Raw genomic sequence first — 16414 nt, 5'->3', positions numbered from 1 at the left:
GAAAACAGAGGTGAAGTGACCAGCCCAAAGTCACAGAGCACTTCAGCAGCAGAGCCAGAACTCAGGTTTCAGAGTACCAGCTGTGTTAGTCTGTATTCGCAAAAAGAAAAGGAGTACTTGTGGCACCTTAGAGACTAACCAATTTATTTGAGCATAGCTTTCGTGAACTACAGCTCACTTCATCGAGCCAGAACTGGATCCCTTATCTCCTAACTTTATTTTGCAGTGTCTTACCTCCTAGACCATGCTGTCTCCTATCTATGCTCTCCTTTTACTTTTTTCATATTACTCACTTTGGCTAGTGATATTAAAATGGTTAATTTTACCTTTATTTCTAGTTACTTTTACTTTCCAATTCTATTCTGTTATGTCTAAGTTCAAAACCTTGCAGGGCAATGTTTAAATATAAAAACAAACAAAAAGAAACCATATCTTTCCATGGTTTTTTTATCATTTATTTTCTTTACAAAATCAAAGGCCCTACCTTGCAAATTGTACTATGAGTACAAGAGTCCACCTACACAGAGCAGCTTGAACGATGGGGTATAAATTACTGGCCTAAATCAGTTGGTAGTGTAACTTTAAAGATCAAGAAAAAGGCTGGAAATTGAAGGTGTGGTAAGTCAGTCACCCTTTAGGACTCTGCATAAAATGCTGGTCTTCATACCCATTATTTCTAGAAATTAAACATTTTTAATAATTTTAGACAGGAATCCCCAAATGCAAGGAGAATAACAATAATACTCAGCATATATATACCAGTTTCACGTTCAAAGTGGTGTAGAAAATTTAACCATATTATTAGAGCATTAATCCTCATAACCTGCCTGTGAGGTAATGAAGCGTTTTTATTCCTGTATTACAGATAAAGAAACTGACATAGAGTTTACATTTTATTTTTTAATTAATTTTTTAAAATTACAGTTTTCTAAAAGCACCCTTTAAACATATGTATGTAATATAAATTATGTCCTGGAAATCATATCCACATAACAAGTCATGGCAGAGCTGGAATTAGTTTTCAGGAACTCTTGACTCTAGTCCCAGCTCTGTGCTCAGTCCATTAAAATATGCTGTCTCTGTAGAAAAAAAACACATAGGACGGAAAAGGGAACATAACACAGAAGAAGGCAGGACAGTTCACAGGGTGCTGAAGGGAACAGAAAAGACAAAAATTTAGAAACTAAGAAACTTGGTCCTGATTTTTTTTACATCTGCACAGGAGGAGGAAGCGTCCTGGCATATAGCAGGAAATTAATTGAACATATGGAAAGCTGCTCCGTTCTGCTGATTCTGTCATCTTCTCTAGGGCAGCCAGCTTGCTGCTGCGTCAAGCACTTTACACACAGTGACACGCAGGCATTACACATCTGCAGGATCATCTTGGCAAACAGAGAGACACACAAATATTTGTCCTTAAGAGTCAGTAGATTTCAAAGGTGGTGAAAAAGCTCATATAAAAATGTTTCCTAAATGAACAGTCATCTGAAGGGTGAAGGTGACTCTGGGACACACATCTTTCCACAATCCCTTAATAGTCAAATATTCCCTTACCATGTGTTTGTTATTATAGATGACTGTACTACTCCAATGCATTTTTCATGGCACTAAAGACTGCCTCTGTGGAAGACATAGGAGAGGTGTACAGGCTTTATCACCCATCTGAAATCATCCTTTCAGACAGGGCTAGTGCTCTGTTTGTAGCAATAGTAAGTAAAAGTTCAGAGGCGAGTTAGAAAATAAATTGCCAACTTTATTTAATTAGAGCTTAGCTAAACTGTGTGTATGAGGAAGGTGGAGAAAAGTTGAGGCTTCCAGAGAACCCCAGCCTATTAACCCTCTAGTAGGGCATTGAGTGGCAACAGATCCAACCAATGAAACACAAATTTTGAGCATTACATCATCTACTCAGACTCTCACTGGACATACCAGGAGGACATGACACTGTTTCTTAGCAACTTCTTGGAGCTGCTGAAAGCTGGCATTAACCTTTTCATGGGTGTTAGTTACCACACTCTTCCCAGTTGTCTGATCAATTCTAGCCTATTTTAAAAAATAATACAATAAATAATAAAATAAAACGTTCTTGCCACAGATTTAGTCTATGTAGAGGCTTCCTAGTTCATTGAGTTCTGATTGATAGATCAGCCCTATTATCAACAAGCCTGAACAATCCTTTGATTTTTTTTTGGTTCAGTAACAATGCATACATTTTTCTGTGATTATGGGGAAGATTCAGCATATCTCAATTTAGAAAACTGTGGCTTCCTAGGACTTCACAGCTGTACACATCACCACTCAAAACTTCATGACAAAATATCATCTTGCTCCAAAAGAATAAACTCTCTACCACTTGAGCTGCAGGATATTCTCCACTATCTGGTACTGTCAGTGTGGAGCATTGTGGGAAGGCTCCTGAAAGCCACTAACAGTCAGCATAAACAACACAAGTGTCTGCACTGACACTGCAACCACCTAACTACATCAACCTTGACGCTATGCCGCTCATGGAGGTGGAGTTATTAAGTCAGTGTAGCTGGGCAGTTACAAAATTTAAATGTAGAACACTTCCATAGTTAGGTCAACGTAACCTGCCTTGTGTCAACCTAACTCTAGTGTAGCCCAGACCTGATTTTTATCTTTTCTACACACAACTAAAGCCCCCCTGCTAAGGAGTTGGAGTCCTCATCAAGCATCATTTGTTTCAGGTTTAGTCCAGGCTGTGTGACTCATATGCCACCTAGCAATTCCTTTTAGATCAGGGTCCCCACTACAACAGAAGAGGGCATTATTAACCAACTTTGCAGGCAACAGACTAGACACGCATGAAATAAATTGTCCACAACAATATATGAATTCCAGGAAAGATCAGTTTGATAGCTATAAGAAAAGGAGTACTTGTGGCACCTTAGAGACTAACCAATTTATTTGAGCATAAGCTTTCGTGAGCTACAGCTCACTTCATCGGATGCATACTGTGGAAACTGCAGAAGACATTATATACACAGAAACCATGAAACAATACCTCCTCCCACCCCACTCTCCTACAGACTAACACGGCTGTTACTCTGAAACCTTTGATAGCTATGGAGCAGATCACTCCCTCCTTCAGAGAGCCCAGTGGAAGGGGGCTGAAAACTCTGCAAGGTTCATCTCACAGAATTTTCAAGAAATTGTCCCCCAGTGGGAAGGAGTCTGTGGGCTGCAGAATCGACAGGGTGGCAAAGCCTCCTCATCCTGCATATCCAGGGGTTCCATGAAGAATAGAAGGTTAGATCCATGGAAGTTGGAGCCGTCCTGCCTATGCAACTGCCTCTTTGTGATGCTTCTCAGGCCCCACTTCTGGCAGCATAGCTCTAGAAAGAGCCATGGTTCAATTGTCTGTGTCCCTATGCAGCTACTCAGAAGCAGTAAGGGAAGGGATCCTGTAGAAGTTAATGCTTCTGGAATAGCTTGTATAGAATCCAAAGGAGGGGTGACAATGCAGAAATGCCATCCCTATTCTCTTTATGCTTTTAGGAGGAATCCACTTGATATCAACCCTATTCACTTACATAAGCAGAAGGGTGATCTGGGCTGCTAGTGGGCATCAGTTGTAACAGTAGCCGCCGGAGTCAATGGAGTGCTATATGATAGGGGCCTAATATTTTGTTGCCCTGACCCATACAATACGGGTCCAAGAAATAAAAATCAGTTTCTTACCAGCACTCCTGCCTTTCACACCTTTGCCACACCTGTGACAACTCTATAGTTTCTGTTATTGAATGCATTCCTTCAGCATCAGATCAGTAAAGTCTCATCTTCAGATCTGTAAATTCTACATCTTCTCATCCTGCAACCTGTCAAATACTGAGTCCAAGTTGCTCAAGTGCATCTCTGCAGCATCTCTCCACAGCTCTTCTAATCCTTTGCTGTATCTTGTCCATAATGTGTTGAAAAATCACTGCTAGGCTTGCCAGCTGGTTATACTGGGAGATAACCTCTTTAATGGCAATATGCTGAGTCTGATTCTTATGTCTCTTAGAAGAGAGTAAATAAGGAGTTAGTCTGTTCAAATGAATGGAATAATATCACATAAAATTAGTACAGGAGCAGATTCAGGCCTGGTGTTTTACATTTACTATCCAGCGCCACCTGTTGTTAAGTCTGTGTCAAGTCTAATATGGTGAACTCGCTTCCAATTTTTCCTGGTGGCTGAGGGTACAGAGAGCCAGGAGAGGGATGGAGGGTAGGGGGAAAGGGTTGCTGGAAGGAGAATGGTGGGAGGAGGGCTCAGTTAAACTCAAGAGGCTTGAGGCACAGCATTCCAAGGGTGGAAAAGTCCAAACACGCATGTATCCCTTTGTCTCCTTTTTCTCTGTTTGCCATGTCTGTAGGTGCCATTTTCACTTTCTTTGCAAACAGGTGAATTAAGAGATTTCACTGAACCACTGGAAAAAGAAAACCTGTATAATCCACACTGCTCTCACCCAGCTTCACTAAGCCACCAGCTGATCTCTAGTGCTTCTTACAGGTATTTTTAATTTATTATTTATATGCTCAATTTTTGGTATCCAGATTATTTTAGAAAATAAATAGTGATACTTGGCCAGATCATCCTCCTCCCATAGAAGTTGTGGGAGGGACAAGATGCAGGGAGATTCTGTTTTTTTGATTGTGGCGGCAGAGTTTGCCCCTCAGAAGTTAAGAGGAAGGAGTTTACTGACTCCAGAATCTTCACCTTTCTGAGATCCATTTAGATCCCAGGAGATGGGCTAGGGGCCAGGGTCAGTCACAAAGCACTGTCTCTGCACCAGCTCTGGAGCCCCATGCTACCCATCTGGTTACTTTTTGGAGCCAGATTCCTCTGGCCTCCACCACCCCTAGAACCCTTCCTCAAGTGGCATGCCTTGAACTGTATTAAATGGACCCCATTGTCAATAGGATGAATCTAGCATATCCAATTCCTACCTCCTGCCCTCTACATATGGGGATCCCAGGCAGTGTGAAGTACTCTCCATTGGGTCTAAGGAGTATTATAGAGGTGACTGTTTAATTCCATACCTGTGCTGGTTGAAAGGGGAAGATCCACTCTGTGGGACAACTGAACCTACTCTCCTCAGCTGTAGTGCACTTTCTATTGCTCAACGCATCAGTAAATACCTCATGAAGAATCTATCAGTTATTGTGCTTTTGGTTGGATGGTTTGGTTTTGTTGAAGGATTTATTGGATGACCATTTGAAGCACTCCTGTGTGGTGTGTCATAAATACCCACTTGAGATAAAAACAGGAATAGCTGTGCTGAAGATTATGCTGAACGAAAATCCAGACAGAAAATAGAACTCTATGTGACATTCTCACCCCAAACCAAACAAAAACTGTTTTTCTCAGCAATAGGAATGGCCAGATCACACAATGTTATCACATCTAAAAGAGCAAAGGCTTGTCTTGTATTTTGTATTGTCATTTGCACCTGTACAAAGTGGGTATAAAATGCTACCAATCTGATCTGGTATCACAATAGACCCACTTAGCACTTATGTGAATGGCTACACAACAAAGCAACATTTGATTCTTTGGATTTTTAATCGGAAAAGTAAGTAGCAGTACATTAGACTGGAGAACTTTAGAAACCATTTATCTCATAACCTAGAAGATTATCTCTGTAAAGTGCCATGTGCTTCCATGGTGCAATACACAAATGTCAAATCATAACAACAACAGTGACTAAGCTAATAGCTATTTACAAGTGAAGAGCCAGCAGCACCCAGAAACTACTGTAGAAATTGTATAGAGCTAGGCTGTAATATATTCTGCTCTTGGTTTGAGATTTCTGTGAAGATTTTAAATGGAGATTTCATAAATGCAGAGGATGAATTGTCAGTACCACTACACACACACAGCATTCATAATGTATATAGTTTTTCACTTCTTCCAACCTAAAAAGAGATGAGTGAGCATCCATGAACCAAAGTTTCTGCAAACACTCTCAAAGTATTTGTTAGATTAAAATCCTAGTTTTCTACCCGTAACTCTACTCTCTGTAATTTAAAGCCATGGCTTTTTTTCACAAGTAATTCAATATACAAATCAAACATTTTCCGAACTAAAGAATGCTTATGCTGTGTATTAAGGACAGAAGAAATAAATTTCCCCTACACCAGCCCTTCTCCCCCCCCCCCCAAAGTTGGTTTGACACAAATGGGTGCCCTGTATGTAGCATATATAGTGTATTTTTCCTCCCTCTCTCTGTTGCTTGCTTCTCAGTACTGAATTGTATTCACTGGACCAGATTAATTCTGGGGTCTATGCCAACTTTTCTCAGCACAGACCCTGGCAGAAGGCCCTGTGCAACAGAAAGTCTGTTTGGAGCAATTGAAGCAGTCCAAGGGAGCACAAAGTCCTTTCTGCCTGGAGGCACCATCTAGCCCCAGAAGTAGAGTTGACACTTGGCCAGTTAGGAGGAGTGGTTAGGCCAGCTGAGGAATGTGCTGAATGAGCATATCCCTTATTTAGCCTGTGACTGAAACTGCACAACCCCCAGCAAAAACCACAAGGTACTGATTGGACACAAACTGGTGCTCAGTGTACACCCGAGCTGAGTATTCATGAGATGTGGCGAGCAACTTAATACTGAAACTTTATTCCTACCCCCCTACCTACTTCCTCTCTCCCATTCCAAGCACCAGTTACCTCCCTTAACTCACATGAGCATTCCAATGAAGTCAAGAGAAGAAGGAGACAGTGAAATCTGTTGTTTCACAGCATACACACACAGAAGTTAGATAAAAACATAAAATACTCTTGCTGGAAGCTTGCAACAAACACTACTTTATTCTTAGAATTCAGAACAATAACAAATAAGAATCCAAAATCAGAGAGAGAGAAAGCAGGCTGCTCCCTAAAATGCAGAGGCACAGCTCACTCTGACCTTGTTTGTCACTCTAGGCTGGCTCGCTACGCACAGAGTGAATCTGATCACATGCTTCCCTACAGAGCCCTAGCAAAACCCCTGGGAATGTAAAGTGCTAGATCATAATTTTAACACAATTTTCAGAATACCACAAAATCAATGAGTTTTGTATGCAAAAGGAATGCAGGATCAGGCCCAAAATAGTTTTCTTAGGCCTGTACCACACTTAAAAATGAGATAATCGTCACTCAATGCTGTGAAAAATGTTGCATCGAGCACCAGTTAGGTCAGCCTAACCCCAGTGTGGATGCAGCTTGGTTAATGGAAGAATTCTTCTGTTGACCTACCTACTGCTTCTCAGAGAGATGGATTAACTACACTGACAGAAAAAAACCTTCAGTTGATGTAGGAAGCATCTACATTAGGGTGCTACAGCAGCACAGCTGCAGTGCTGTACTGTGCCACTGTAGTGTAGACATGGCCTTTAAAGGTCTGCAGGTTTGGATCCTTAGGTTAATACATTCTCGTCAATTTACATATTCTCTTCATATATTTTCATATTGACATATCCTCCCAGTGCTCATCACCAAATGATATTCTGTTTTGGCTTCATGTTACAGCAACCTGCTACAAGATCAGGAATGGACTGTAATAATCCCAAACCCAGTGTGTAACTCTTTTCTGGATGGCTCATACCTGCCTCTGACAGATGATTGATGGCCTGTCTTTTTCTTACACTTTGGCAACACTCAAACAGCTTGTCATGCCAATAAAACCTGATTCAGCTGATGACCATCAAAGGCATTTCCTGTCTGTCCTTTTTAGGGCCAAATTCTTTTCTCAAATACATTAATGTAAATTTAAAGTAACATGCTGAAGCCAAAGGAATTACTCAGGATTTACACCAGTGTAGCTGACAGAATTATTGGGCCCTTAATTAGGAAATCAGACAATCTTTTCCTGTTTTTGTGAACGCTCTAAGAAAAGAGGTGGAGAGCGAGCAAAAGCCATGTAAGTTAATACCTCCTCATATTTCTCCTTCCTATTTCTGTAGATACTGCTTCACTGTTTTTCTGAGTCAATGCCTCTTTAGTTAATTGTACTTTTCCCAGCATACTGTAAGCACTAAATCTTTAGATCGTAAACCTTTCAGGGCAGGGATTGTTTCTTTTTTTGTGATCACACAGAGCCCAGCACAATAGGGCCTCAATCCCAATTGCACCCTTGGGTATTACCATATTTACTACTATTAAACAAGTGATAACTTCCTCTGTTGCACAATATACACTGAACCCATCTCCTTCCACACACCAGACCTGTTCCTCAGCATTGGGCCTATCTGGAAATGAACTTGAATGGTTCAAAGGCCTTGGAGTGGCCCTCTACACAGAACTGGATTTCACACCTTTGTGAATAAAGGCATGTAGTTTCCCAAACTGACCATAAGGTGTCCCCACAAATCCACTCCAGTTAATATGTAACTTTAGGGTTGGACTGTTCAGTACCTGATGGCAGTAAGTTGGATTTGCAAGGAACATCCAGGGTGATGTGGGAAGTGGTGTTGGTGATTCTATAGATGACACTCCTCCATTGAATCAGTATCAAACCAATGGCCAGTTGGTTTTGGATCACTGTCTTGACCTTTCCGATGAGACATAAAAACAGTATCTGGGTAAATTCTCAGTTGGGTAATTGTGACCTATGCCCCTTAAACTCAGTTCTTATCTGTGGTCATTAGGCATTTCCTACGTGTCTGGAGGCCTGCAGTTTTAATATTAACACTCCTTAGAGGAAAGGACCCTTTTGACCACAAATCCAGAGAAAGGTGGGCTCCAACAACCTTTTCTTCCTTACCTCATCTTGGAGGTTGAAGGTTTCTAGCCCTGCCCAGCGTAGTTTGCATCAATTTCTCAAATACCAATCTTAAACCACCTGAATTGTAGAAAAACAAAATTTGTTGAAAAAGAGAGAGAAAATCAGACTGAGCAAAAGAAACTGTTTGCATGACATGTCCAGCCTGAAGCTGCAGAAGCTAATTAAGATCAGTCCAATCCATGTTGTTTTAATTAAGAATCACAATCTTACATTTATAGAGAATGCATTTTCTCCTTCCCTGGCTAGTCTTTTTCTACCTGTTCTGTTCCAGTCTGAGACCCAGCCCTCCGGTCTCTGGGTGGGCATGATACATCTCCCACCTGTTTTGCAATTTTGCTTTCCTTTTCAGATTTCTTTGATGTTTCTGATCTATTATCATATGCAACACCAAACCCAAATGACATCTGTATTGATTAATTTATCTGTAATATAGCATTGCCTAAAGGCCTCTACCAGGTTGGGAACCTCTCGTACTGTGTGCTATACGGATACGGCTATCTAGTAAAAGAAGTCCCTGCCCCAAAGAACATACAATTTTAAAGACAAGCTACAACAGCTGGATGAAACAAACAAAGCAGGGAGTGTGTGAGTAAGGACAAGGAAACAGTAACATGATGTTTTTGCATACACTACTTGTGTTTGGATCGTAGGTGTAACAAACAGATGAGGGGCAGTATTCTCAGTTTGCCATGTGCCTAGTCAGCTGGCATTGTTCTGTAGGCATGTTAATGGCTAGGCAGGTATACCTTGGTGTTCTGCAGAGCGAGGGTATTACTGCCTGTGTCTCATGCCATGGCCAGAGTCATTCACTATTGTATTCACTCCTTTGAATAAACAGTTTAGATTCCAAATTTTTTAATATGTATTTTACATCTTAGGACTTGTACACACCCAAATTTGCACCAGTTTAACTGAAACTGGTTTACTTAAACCAGTGAAAACCCCTATGTGAATATGTATTTTGGTATAAGAGTGGTTCATTTTGGTTCAATTTAAACCTGTTCCCAATTAAACTAATGTGAACCAACATAAGCCACTAAAAGTTTAAAAAAAAACAAACCAAACACTATGCGTACAGAGGGTTGCACCAGTTTAATTAAGCTGGTGCAATTCTCAGTCTAGATAAACTTTTGCTTCCAAATAAGCATCTTATCTGCATACTTTTTCACATTAAACGTCTTGGCAGGAGGTGTCACCCTGAGGAGTTTAAAATGAAATGGACTGTACTATATTATATTTCTCTCCACACTAATTCTACTCTGTATCTACTCTATACTGCATACAAAAAACAATGTTAACAGCATGCTAGGGTTGCAAAGTCAAGCATTCAAAAATTAGGCAGCCAGGAGGAGCAATTATAGGAAAAGTTTGTTCAGCCCCTGCAGCCCTTGGTTGGAGCATGTTCAGTTGCTCTGAGGGGCTGGCACATGGGCAGTTCGGCTGGCATGGAGGGATGGTGCATGTTCAGGGCAGATGAAATTCTCAGAATTCCTCTGTCAAATTCTAACAAGGCTAAGTATGGATGAACTGAGATTTTTTCAGAGGTTTATAACTTGGCCGAATTTGGCAGATTTTCAAAGGGACAGCAAAAGCCACATCTCTGACACGAGGGCAGCTCCCCTGTCAAATTTCATGTCCCTATTCCCAAGTATGGAGGCACTGTAGTTTCTCAAAGAAACAACTGTAAATTTTTTTTTTTTAACAAAACAGCCTATTTTTCCCTACCTTCCTTCCTGGAAATGACTGAACCATTTTTGCTGAACGTTACCCAAAAAATTCAGTGTGACATAGACAACCATCATCATATTATGATGTTGCATTAGCCCTAAGGCTATTGCAAGACAGTTTTAATGTCCTGCAAGCTCTGTAAAAATCTAGACCGGTGACAGCTGTAGCAGGATACAGGAAATATATCCTGCATCAATTGTAAACACTGACTGCAAAAACTGCCGGTCTATGATTTGGGATGCACTAAAACCTTTATTACCTTACATGATACTTCTAGGAGTTACTGCTGGGGTGATGGGCTCCAGAGTCTCTTACTATGGGCTCAAATGGTAAGTCACTATTAAGGCTATATTGTGGATCATCTACAGATAAGGATGATGTATTTTTTTCAAGATTAAGCACTGGATCATTTACAAATTGACCATTCTAAAATATGATACAGAAAAAAGAAAACATCACAATGTGAATCAAAACTTAAGATTCAGCAGAGTCTGAGCTTTAACTCAGCAGACTAATTACTAATTATTTGCAAAACTATATCTTAAAAACAAACTTTTCAAGTTAAGCATTCAAAACAATTAAACACATTTATAACTAATGTAAACGGCTTTTTCTTCCTAATTTTGAAAATATTAATGAGCTGTCTGCCTGAACTATATGTGCAAAGTCACAAACCTATCGTGAATCCCCATAACTGGACTGAAACCACTAAAGGTTTGTCTTGGAAAGGCTGTCAGATCCTGAAATTATAGAGGAAAAAGGGAGGCCTTGTTCTAATATTGGCTTGTAGTTTTAGACATTAGTGGGGGAAAAACAATGCAAAATGCTTCCAAATATGTACATGGCATATAATGTTCTGCTCCCAAATAGGAAATATTCATTTCAGGACACATTTTTGGAATGCCATTATGATATATATAAAGGCTTTCCCATTGTTTCTCTGCTGCTCCCAAATTACTCCTTCCTTAGCTGAATAGTTCTTCCATTGAGAAAGGCAGGTTCCCAGGATTGTCTTTGAAAATCATAGGTTAATCCCCGTTCCCTAATCATTTACCTTAGTAACCAACAAATAACTAGTTACTTTTTAATCGTAGCAGGGGAAATCCACAGGGATTTTAGACAGCTAGAAAGTCATTAGTTACAACAAGAACCATCATGACATTTTCTAGGCCCAAAGAAAACTATATTCTAGGTGCTTTTATCCTAACCCATCCCTTTGGTGGCAGATTTTGCTGTTATTTCCATGAAATTTCATTAACTTCAGAGGTGTTACTTGTGACCAGAATTTGGTTTGTTCTGGCTATACTTTACCCGCTATATTCTCTGGATCCATAGGAGCAGTCTGAGAACTGCTCTAATTTGGGACAGCTGGCTAAGGTCCCCAATCTACCATATACTCTAACCATTCCCTGTCCTCACCCAACCCACCTCTGCCCCACGGGCTGCGGAAAGGGTAACACCTAAACCAAATGAAAAACGAAGTTCCTTAGGTTCCTTGCTGAGGTACACTGACACCTCAGTTCCCTCACTTGTGGTGGTCTCCTTGTCCTGTGCTGTTGCTACTATTCCTATGGAATTCAGGAGGTACTGTGGTACTCCTCAATTACTGCAGGCAGGCACCAGGAGCTCCTTTGTGGCTGCTAAAACAGCTCCTAGACCTGTTCCTTCTGAAACACACCCTTTGGTTCTTGCTGCTTCCACTCCGCAGAAACGGGGAAAGAACTCTGACCATGGTGGTGGCTCCTCTTGCTCCTGCCCCTCCCCAATTAGCCATTGGTACTGACAGGTTGGGGCAAGATGGTGATAGGCTCAGAAAGGTGCTCATACAACATATGGGAACATGTTGCCAGCTGGGGACTTGTGAGTAGCCTCCACTCCCTATGTGCTGCCTAAAGAGCACAAAGAATGGATAATGGCAGAGAACTCCCCCATAATATTGACTGTGGTTCACTGACCTTTTGGAAATAGGATTTGTTCCATGTATGACCTGAAAAGAGAGCTCTGTGTACCTCAAAAGCTTGTCTCTCTCACTAAAAGAAGTTGGTCCAATAAAAGATATTACCTCAGCCACCTGGTATGTCTAATATCCTGGAACCAACACAGCTACAACTGCACTATGTATTATTGTGATACAAGTAGTGACAATCAGAAGTGGTCACCCATTTGTTTTACATGCACACACAACCCCATCTCCTATCTGTGATGGAGCAGCAGGAGGCTGGGGGACCCCATGGATGTTCAGTCTCTCCAATTTTTTGCAGGAGGCCTTGGGGCCAAAGACAAGGTGCCTGGACAGCTGGCAGTTCTGAGAGGTAGGGTGGTCCAACAGAGCCTCTTAGAGGAAGAGCCCTACAGAGGGAAGACGGGCACTTGCTTCAGAACCTGTGTGGGGCAATCCTGGAGCAATCCTGGAGCTGTCTCAAATGCCCCCCACCCCACCGCCTTCAACAAGGGCATGGTGGAGGGGCAGCCAGGGGTATTTCAGCCCACAAAAGCACGGTCTGCTGGCTGAGGGGTCTGTCCACAAAGCCATCCCTTTTGTTCTCCTTCCTTGCCCCCTAGCTCGCTGCCTGTGGGCCTCGCAATGTGAGCTCTTTGAGGACAGGCCCCCTCCTTCCTCGCCAGCGACCCCCCGTAGAGCCAGCAGCTCCCGCGGGCTGAGGCGCCGGGCTGGATTTGCTGGCCCCAGAGGCTCAGCTCAGCGTAGATGACACCCCGCTTCCAGCCGCTCTCACTCACCTATTGCCACCCCCGCGGCACCTCCCCGCTGGGGGCAGGGGCTAGTCACAGAGCGGGGCACACTGGGGTGCTCAGGGCGGCGGCCCCAGGCCGCTCCAGCGGCAGCACGGGGCCTGCAGGGGGATCAGGCCACTGGCGCCCAAGGGCCCGGGGGGTCACAACTGGGGAGGGGACGGGCCCAAAACGCCCCTGTGGGGGCACCCCAGGACACCCCCCCGCGCCCCCTTAGCGGCGCCCAGGGCGGGCGGGGGGCGGAAGTGCTGTCACAGGAAGTCCCCCCTCCCGCAGCCGAGGACTGGAGGGGGACAGGGCCCAAGATGGCGGCGGTGGCGGAGGAGCGGCTCCTGTCGGAGGGGGAAGGAGGCGCCATGGGCTCGGCGCGCCTCTCCCCGCCTCCGGCCCCCCAGCTCCAGGGGGGCCAGGCGCTCTTGGAGCAGCTCCCTCAGAGCAACACGCTGGTGGGGCTGCCTATCGTGGCCATCGAGAGCATCCTCGGGTTCCTCTCCTACGACGAGACCAGCCAGCTCCGCCTGGTGAGGGGCCGGCCGGCGAGGGGGGGGTGGGTCATCAGCTCCGCCTGGTGGGGGGCGAGGGGGGCCGGGAAGGGGAAGGGGAGAATATCAAGCCAGGGCCCGACTGAGCCCAGGGCCCTGCTGCTGCCCGCCCCCGAGTCCGTCACGTCTGCCCCTGCTGCTGGGAGGCTTAGGGTGAAATACCCCCCCCCCCCCCGGGTTTTGTTTAATGCAATTACTCAGGTCTGTCAGGAGGGAAACGAGGTGGGCGGAAGGGGAGAGGGGCCCACTGTCACCATCTCTTGCAGTCTGATGTTGCCCGCTGGCCCGATCTTACCTCAGTACTGTGCTGGAGTTGTGGAAAAGCCAGGCAATTCCCCCCACACTGTCTCCTGTTCAGTACCTTCTTAGTTGGGGGATGCATTTGTCCCTTTTTCTTTCCCACACACCCACCCCCTGAAAACCCAAACAAGAGCCTGTGTGTTAAACGTTTTGGTGTATTTGCCTCGGGAGGCATGCTATTTGTCTGCGCATTGGTTTCCTTACTTAACTGGTACATCTATCTCCATGTTTTTTAGAAATGGTAGCATTATGTTCCAAGACTGTTCCTCCTGTGAAATGCTTCCTTGTGGGTTTAGATTAGAGTCCACATGTCTACTTATTATTTGTAGTACAGTAAGTGTATATGATATATAGAAAATGTATAGGAAGATAAGAACTTTGCTGCAAAGAGCTTAGTCCCAGATCCATTAAGAGACTTAGGCACCACACTGTTCAGCACTGCAGCATCTAATGTTTAGAAAATCACAGGAACACAAAGCCTGGGTTAGGTTCCTAGGCTGCCTGTAGAATGAATGGGGAGAGATAGGCACCTTAGAATGAGATCCACAAAACCAGAATGCTAGACCGGGAGATGTCTAAGATAGCCACTGGGAGATGCTGACTGCAGGGAAGTGCGTAGCTCTGCTAGCAACCTGGAGAAGAGGTGTCCTGCTGCCTGAATTGCGTGTGGGGCCTGAAACTAAATGGCTTGGGGATGGGGACTTCCCGAACGGTTAGGGCACCCACACAGGGTCTGTGAGACTCCCAGTGCAAGTCCCCTCTGCTCTTGCTGGGGGAGAAAGGATTTGAACAGGGATCTGCCACCTCTCAGGTGAGCGGTCTAATCACTAGTTTATAGAGTGGTGGTGGGCAACCTGTGGCCCATCAGGGTAATCTGGTGGCAGGCCGTGAGACAGTTTGTTTACATTGACCGTCCTCAGGCACGTCCACGGTTCGCTGTTCCCAGCCAATGGGAGCCGCAGGAAGCGGTGCAGGCCACAGGGATGTGCCTGCCACCGCTTCCCACAGCTCCCATTGACCAGGGATGGTGAACCACTGACCCCGGGAGCTGCAGACGGTCAATGTAAACAAACTGTCTTGCTGCCCGCCAATGGATTACCCTGATGGGCTGCGTGCGGGCCGCAAGTTGCCCACCACTCCTATAAAGTCATTTTAACTCTTTCAATGGCCCAGTTAATATTTAATTATTCAATTGTTTTATTAAAGTGTAACAACTTAAATAGGCAAGACTGAGGAAGATTCATATCAAAATATTCCATAGCTTAGTAGTTAAGGCATTCATATGAGAGTTGGCAGATCCCAGTTCAAATCCCTTTTTCCCCCTCAGGAGGAGAGGGCACTTGAACTGGGGTTCTCCAACATCCTGGCGAGTACCTTATCCACCAGGTTAAAGGTTTTAAGGAACGTTCTTCCTCCCTCCTGCTACCCCCCCCCCCGCGCCCGGATTGCCTGAGGGGCACAATATGGTAACCGTGCCCAGAGGTTGCCTACCAGATCAGGTCTCTGGATGTGACTTAAGCAGCTGAACACCTTCTCTTTCCCAGCTTGTGAATCATTCTGGGGCTTAGGCAGGAGATAGGAATCTGAACCTTTATCATGAGGCAATAGTGCTCAGGCAGGCGATAGGCACCAGGGTGCCTAGGGTGAGGCTGCAGTACACATGCCCAGAGGAAAAAACTTAGGTGCTGAGTGAGTTTAGGCATTTACAGGTTAGGTGGCAGTTGAATGGGAGTTTTGTGGATTGCAGTGGCACTTAAAAACAGGACTTAGGTTTCTGAGTACCTTTGTGGATCACACCCCTACTGTCTCACTCAGACAGACATAGGTCAAGAGTTAAGGTGCAAAAAATGTGCAGAGATGTAACTGAGATCAGTGTACATCATGCTGGTAGTGTCTGAATAGCAAGGGAGTATAAACTCTGGACCAAGCCAATAAATTACTTGTTGTGGATAATGAAGTAGAAGGATTAGGAAGCTTATGTAACCCTCCTAAATTTGTGTGCCATACTGTTTCTATTTTAAGAACATGTAATTAGACTTTCTGTGTAACAAAACAAATATTAGAACTCTAATATGACAAACATATTTCTACAGTAATTTGGACTACATTTCTGGGAGAAATATTTTACAAAATCTGCCAGTGTTCTAAAATGTGTTTGTCTGATTCTAATATTAAATTGAAACTCCTGGAGACAGGGCTCCGTTTCTGTTTATGCAGCACCTCACATGCTGATATCAGTAAGTATTTTCCTCCAGGATGGATTAAGTCCACCAATCCTCACTAAGGTGTATGTATGTGTTATTTTGAAAGTAGGCTATATTTCAG

General features: G+C 43.8%; 1 protein-coding gene and 1 long non-coding RNA gene across 7 annotated transcripts in view; one reads left to right on the top strand and one right to left on the bottom strand.

Annotated features, from left to right (window-relative positions):
- Positions 1-880: 880 nt before the first annotated feature.
- LOC140909461 (uncharacterized) lies at positions 881-14224 on the bottom strand. Of its 6 annotated transcripts, XR_012158225.1 has the most exons (5): positions 13236-13811; positions 8748-8825; positions 8399-8534; positions 3703-4019; positions 881-1382 (listed from the first exon to the last, which is right to left on the bottom strand). It is a non-coding gene; the product is annotated as an uncharacterized lncRNA (long non-coding RNA). The 6 variants fall into 6 exon arrangements; XR_012158223.1 differs by lacking the exon at positions 13236-13811 and adding an exon at positions 14085-14224 and having other exon boundaries at positions 881-4019; XR_012158220.1 differs by having other exon boundaries at positions 881-4019; positions 13236-13806.
- FBXO28 (F-box protein 28) overlaps positions 13380-16414 on the top strand; it is a 25972-nt gene continuing 22937 nt past the window's right edge. The window contains exon 1 of the mRNA XM_073338770.1: positions 13380-13768. Within this exon, the coding sequence (XP_073194871.1) occupies positions 13553-13768 (216 nt within the window). The 5' untranslated portion in view covers positions 13380-13552. The remainder of the gene's footprint in view (positions 13769-16414) is intronic.

This window comes from Lepidochelys kempii, chromosome 3, assembly GCF_965140265.1.
Source record: "Lepidochelys kempii isolate rLepKem1 chromosome 3, rLepKem1.hap2, whole genome shotgun sequence".
In the NCBI taxonomy this organism is placed as follows: Eukaryota; Metazoa; Chordata; order Testudines; family Cheloniidae; genus Lepidochelys; species Lepidochelys kempii.
The sequence above is the reverse complement of the archived record's forward strand: the minus strand, read 5'-3'. Positions and strand labels throughout refer to the sequence as shown.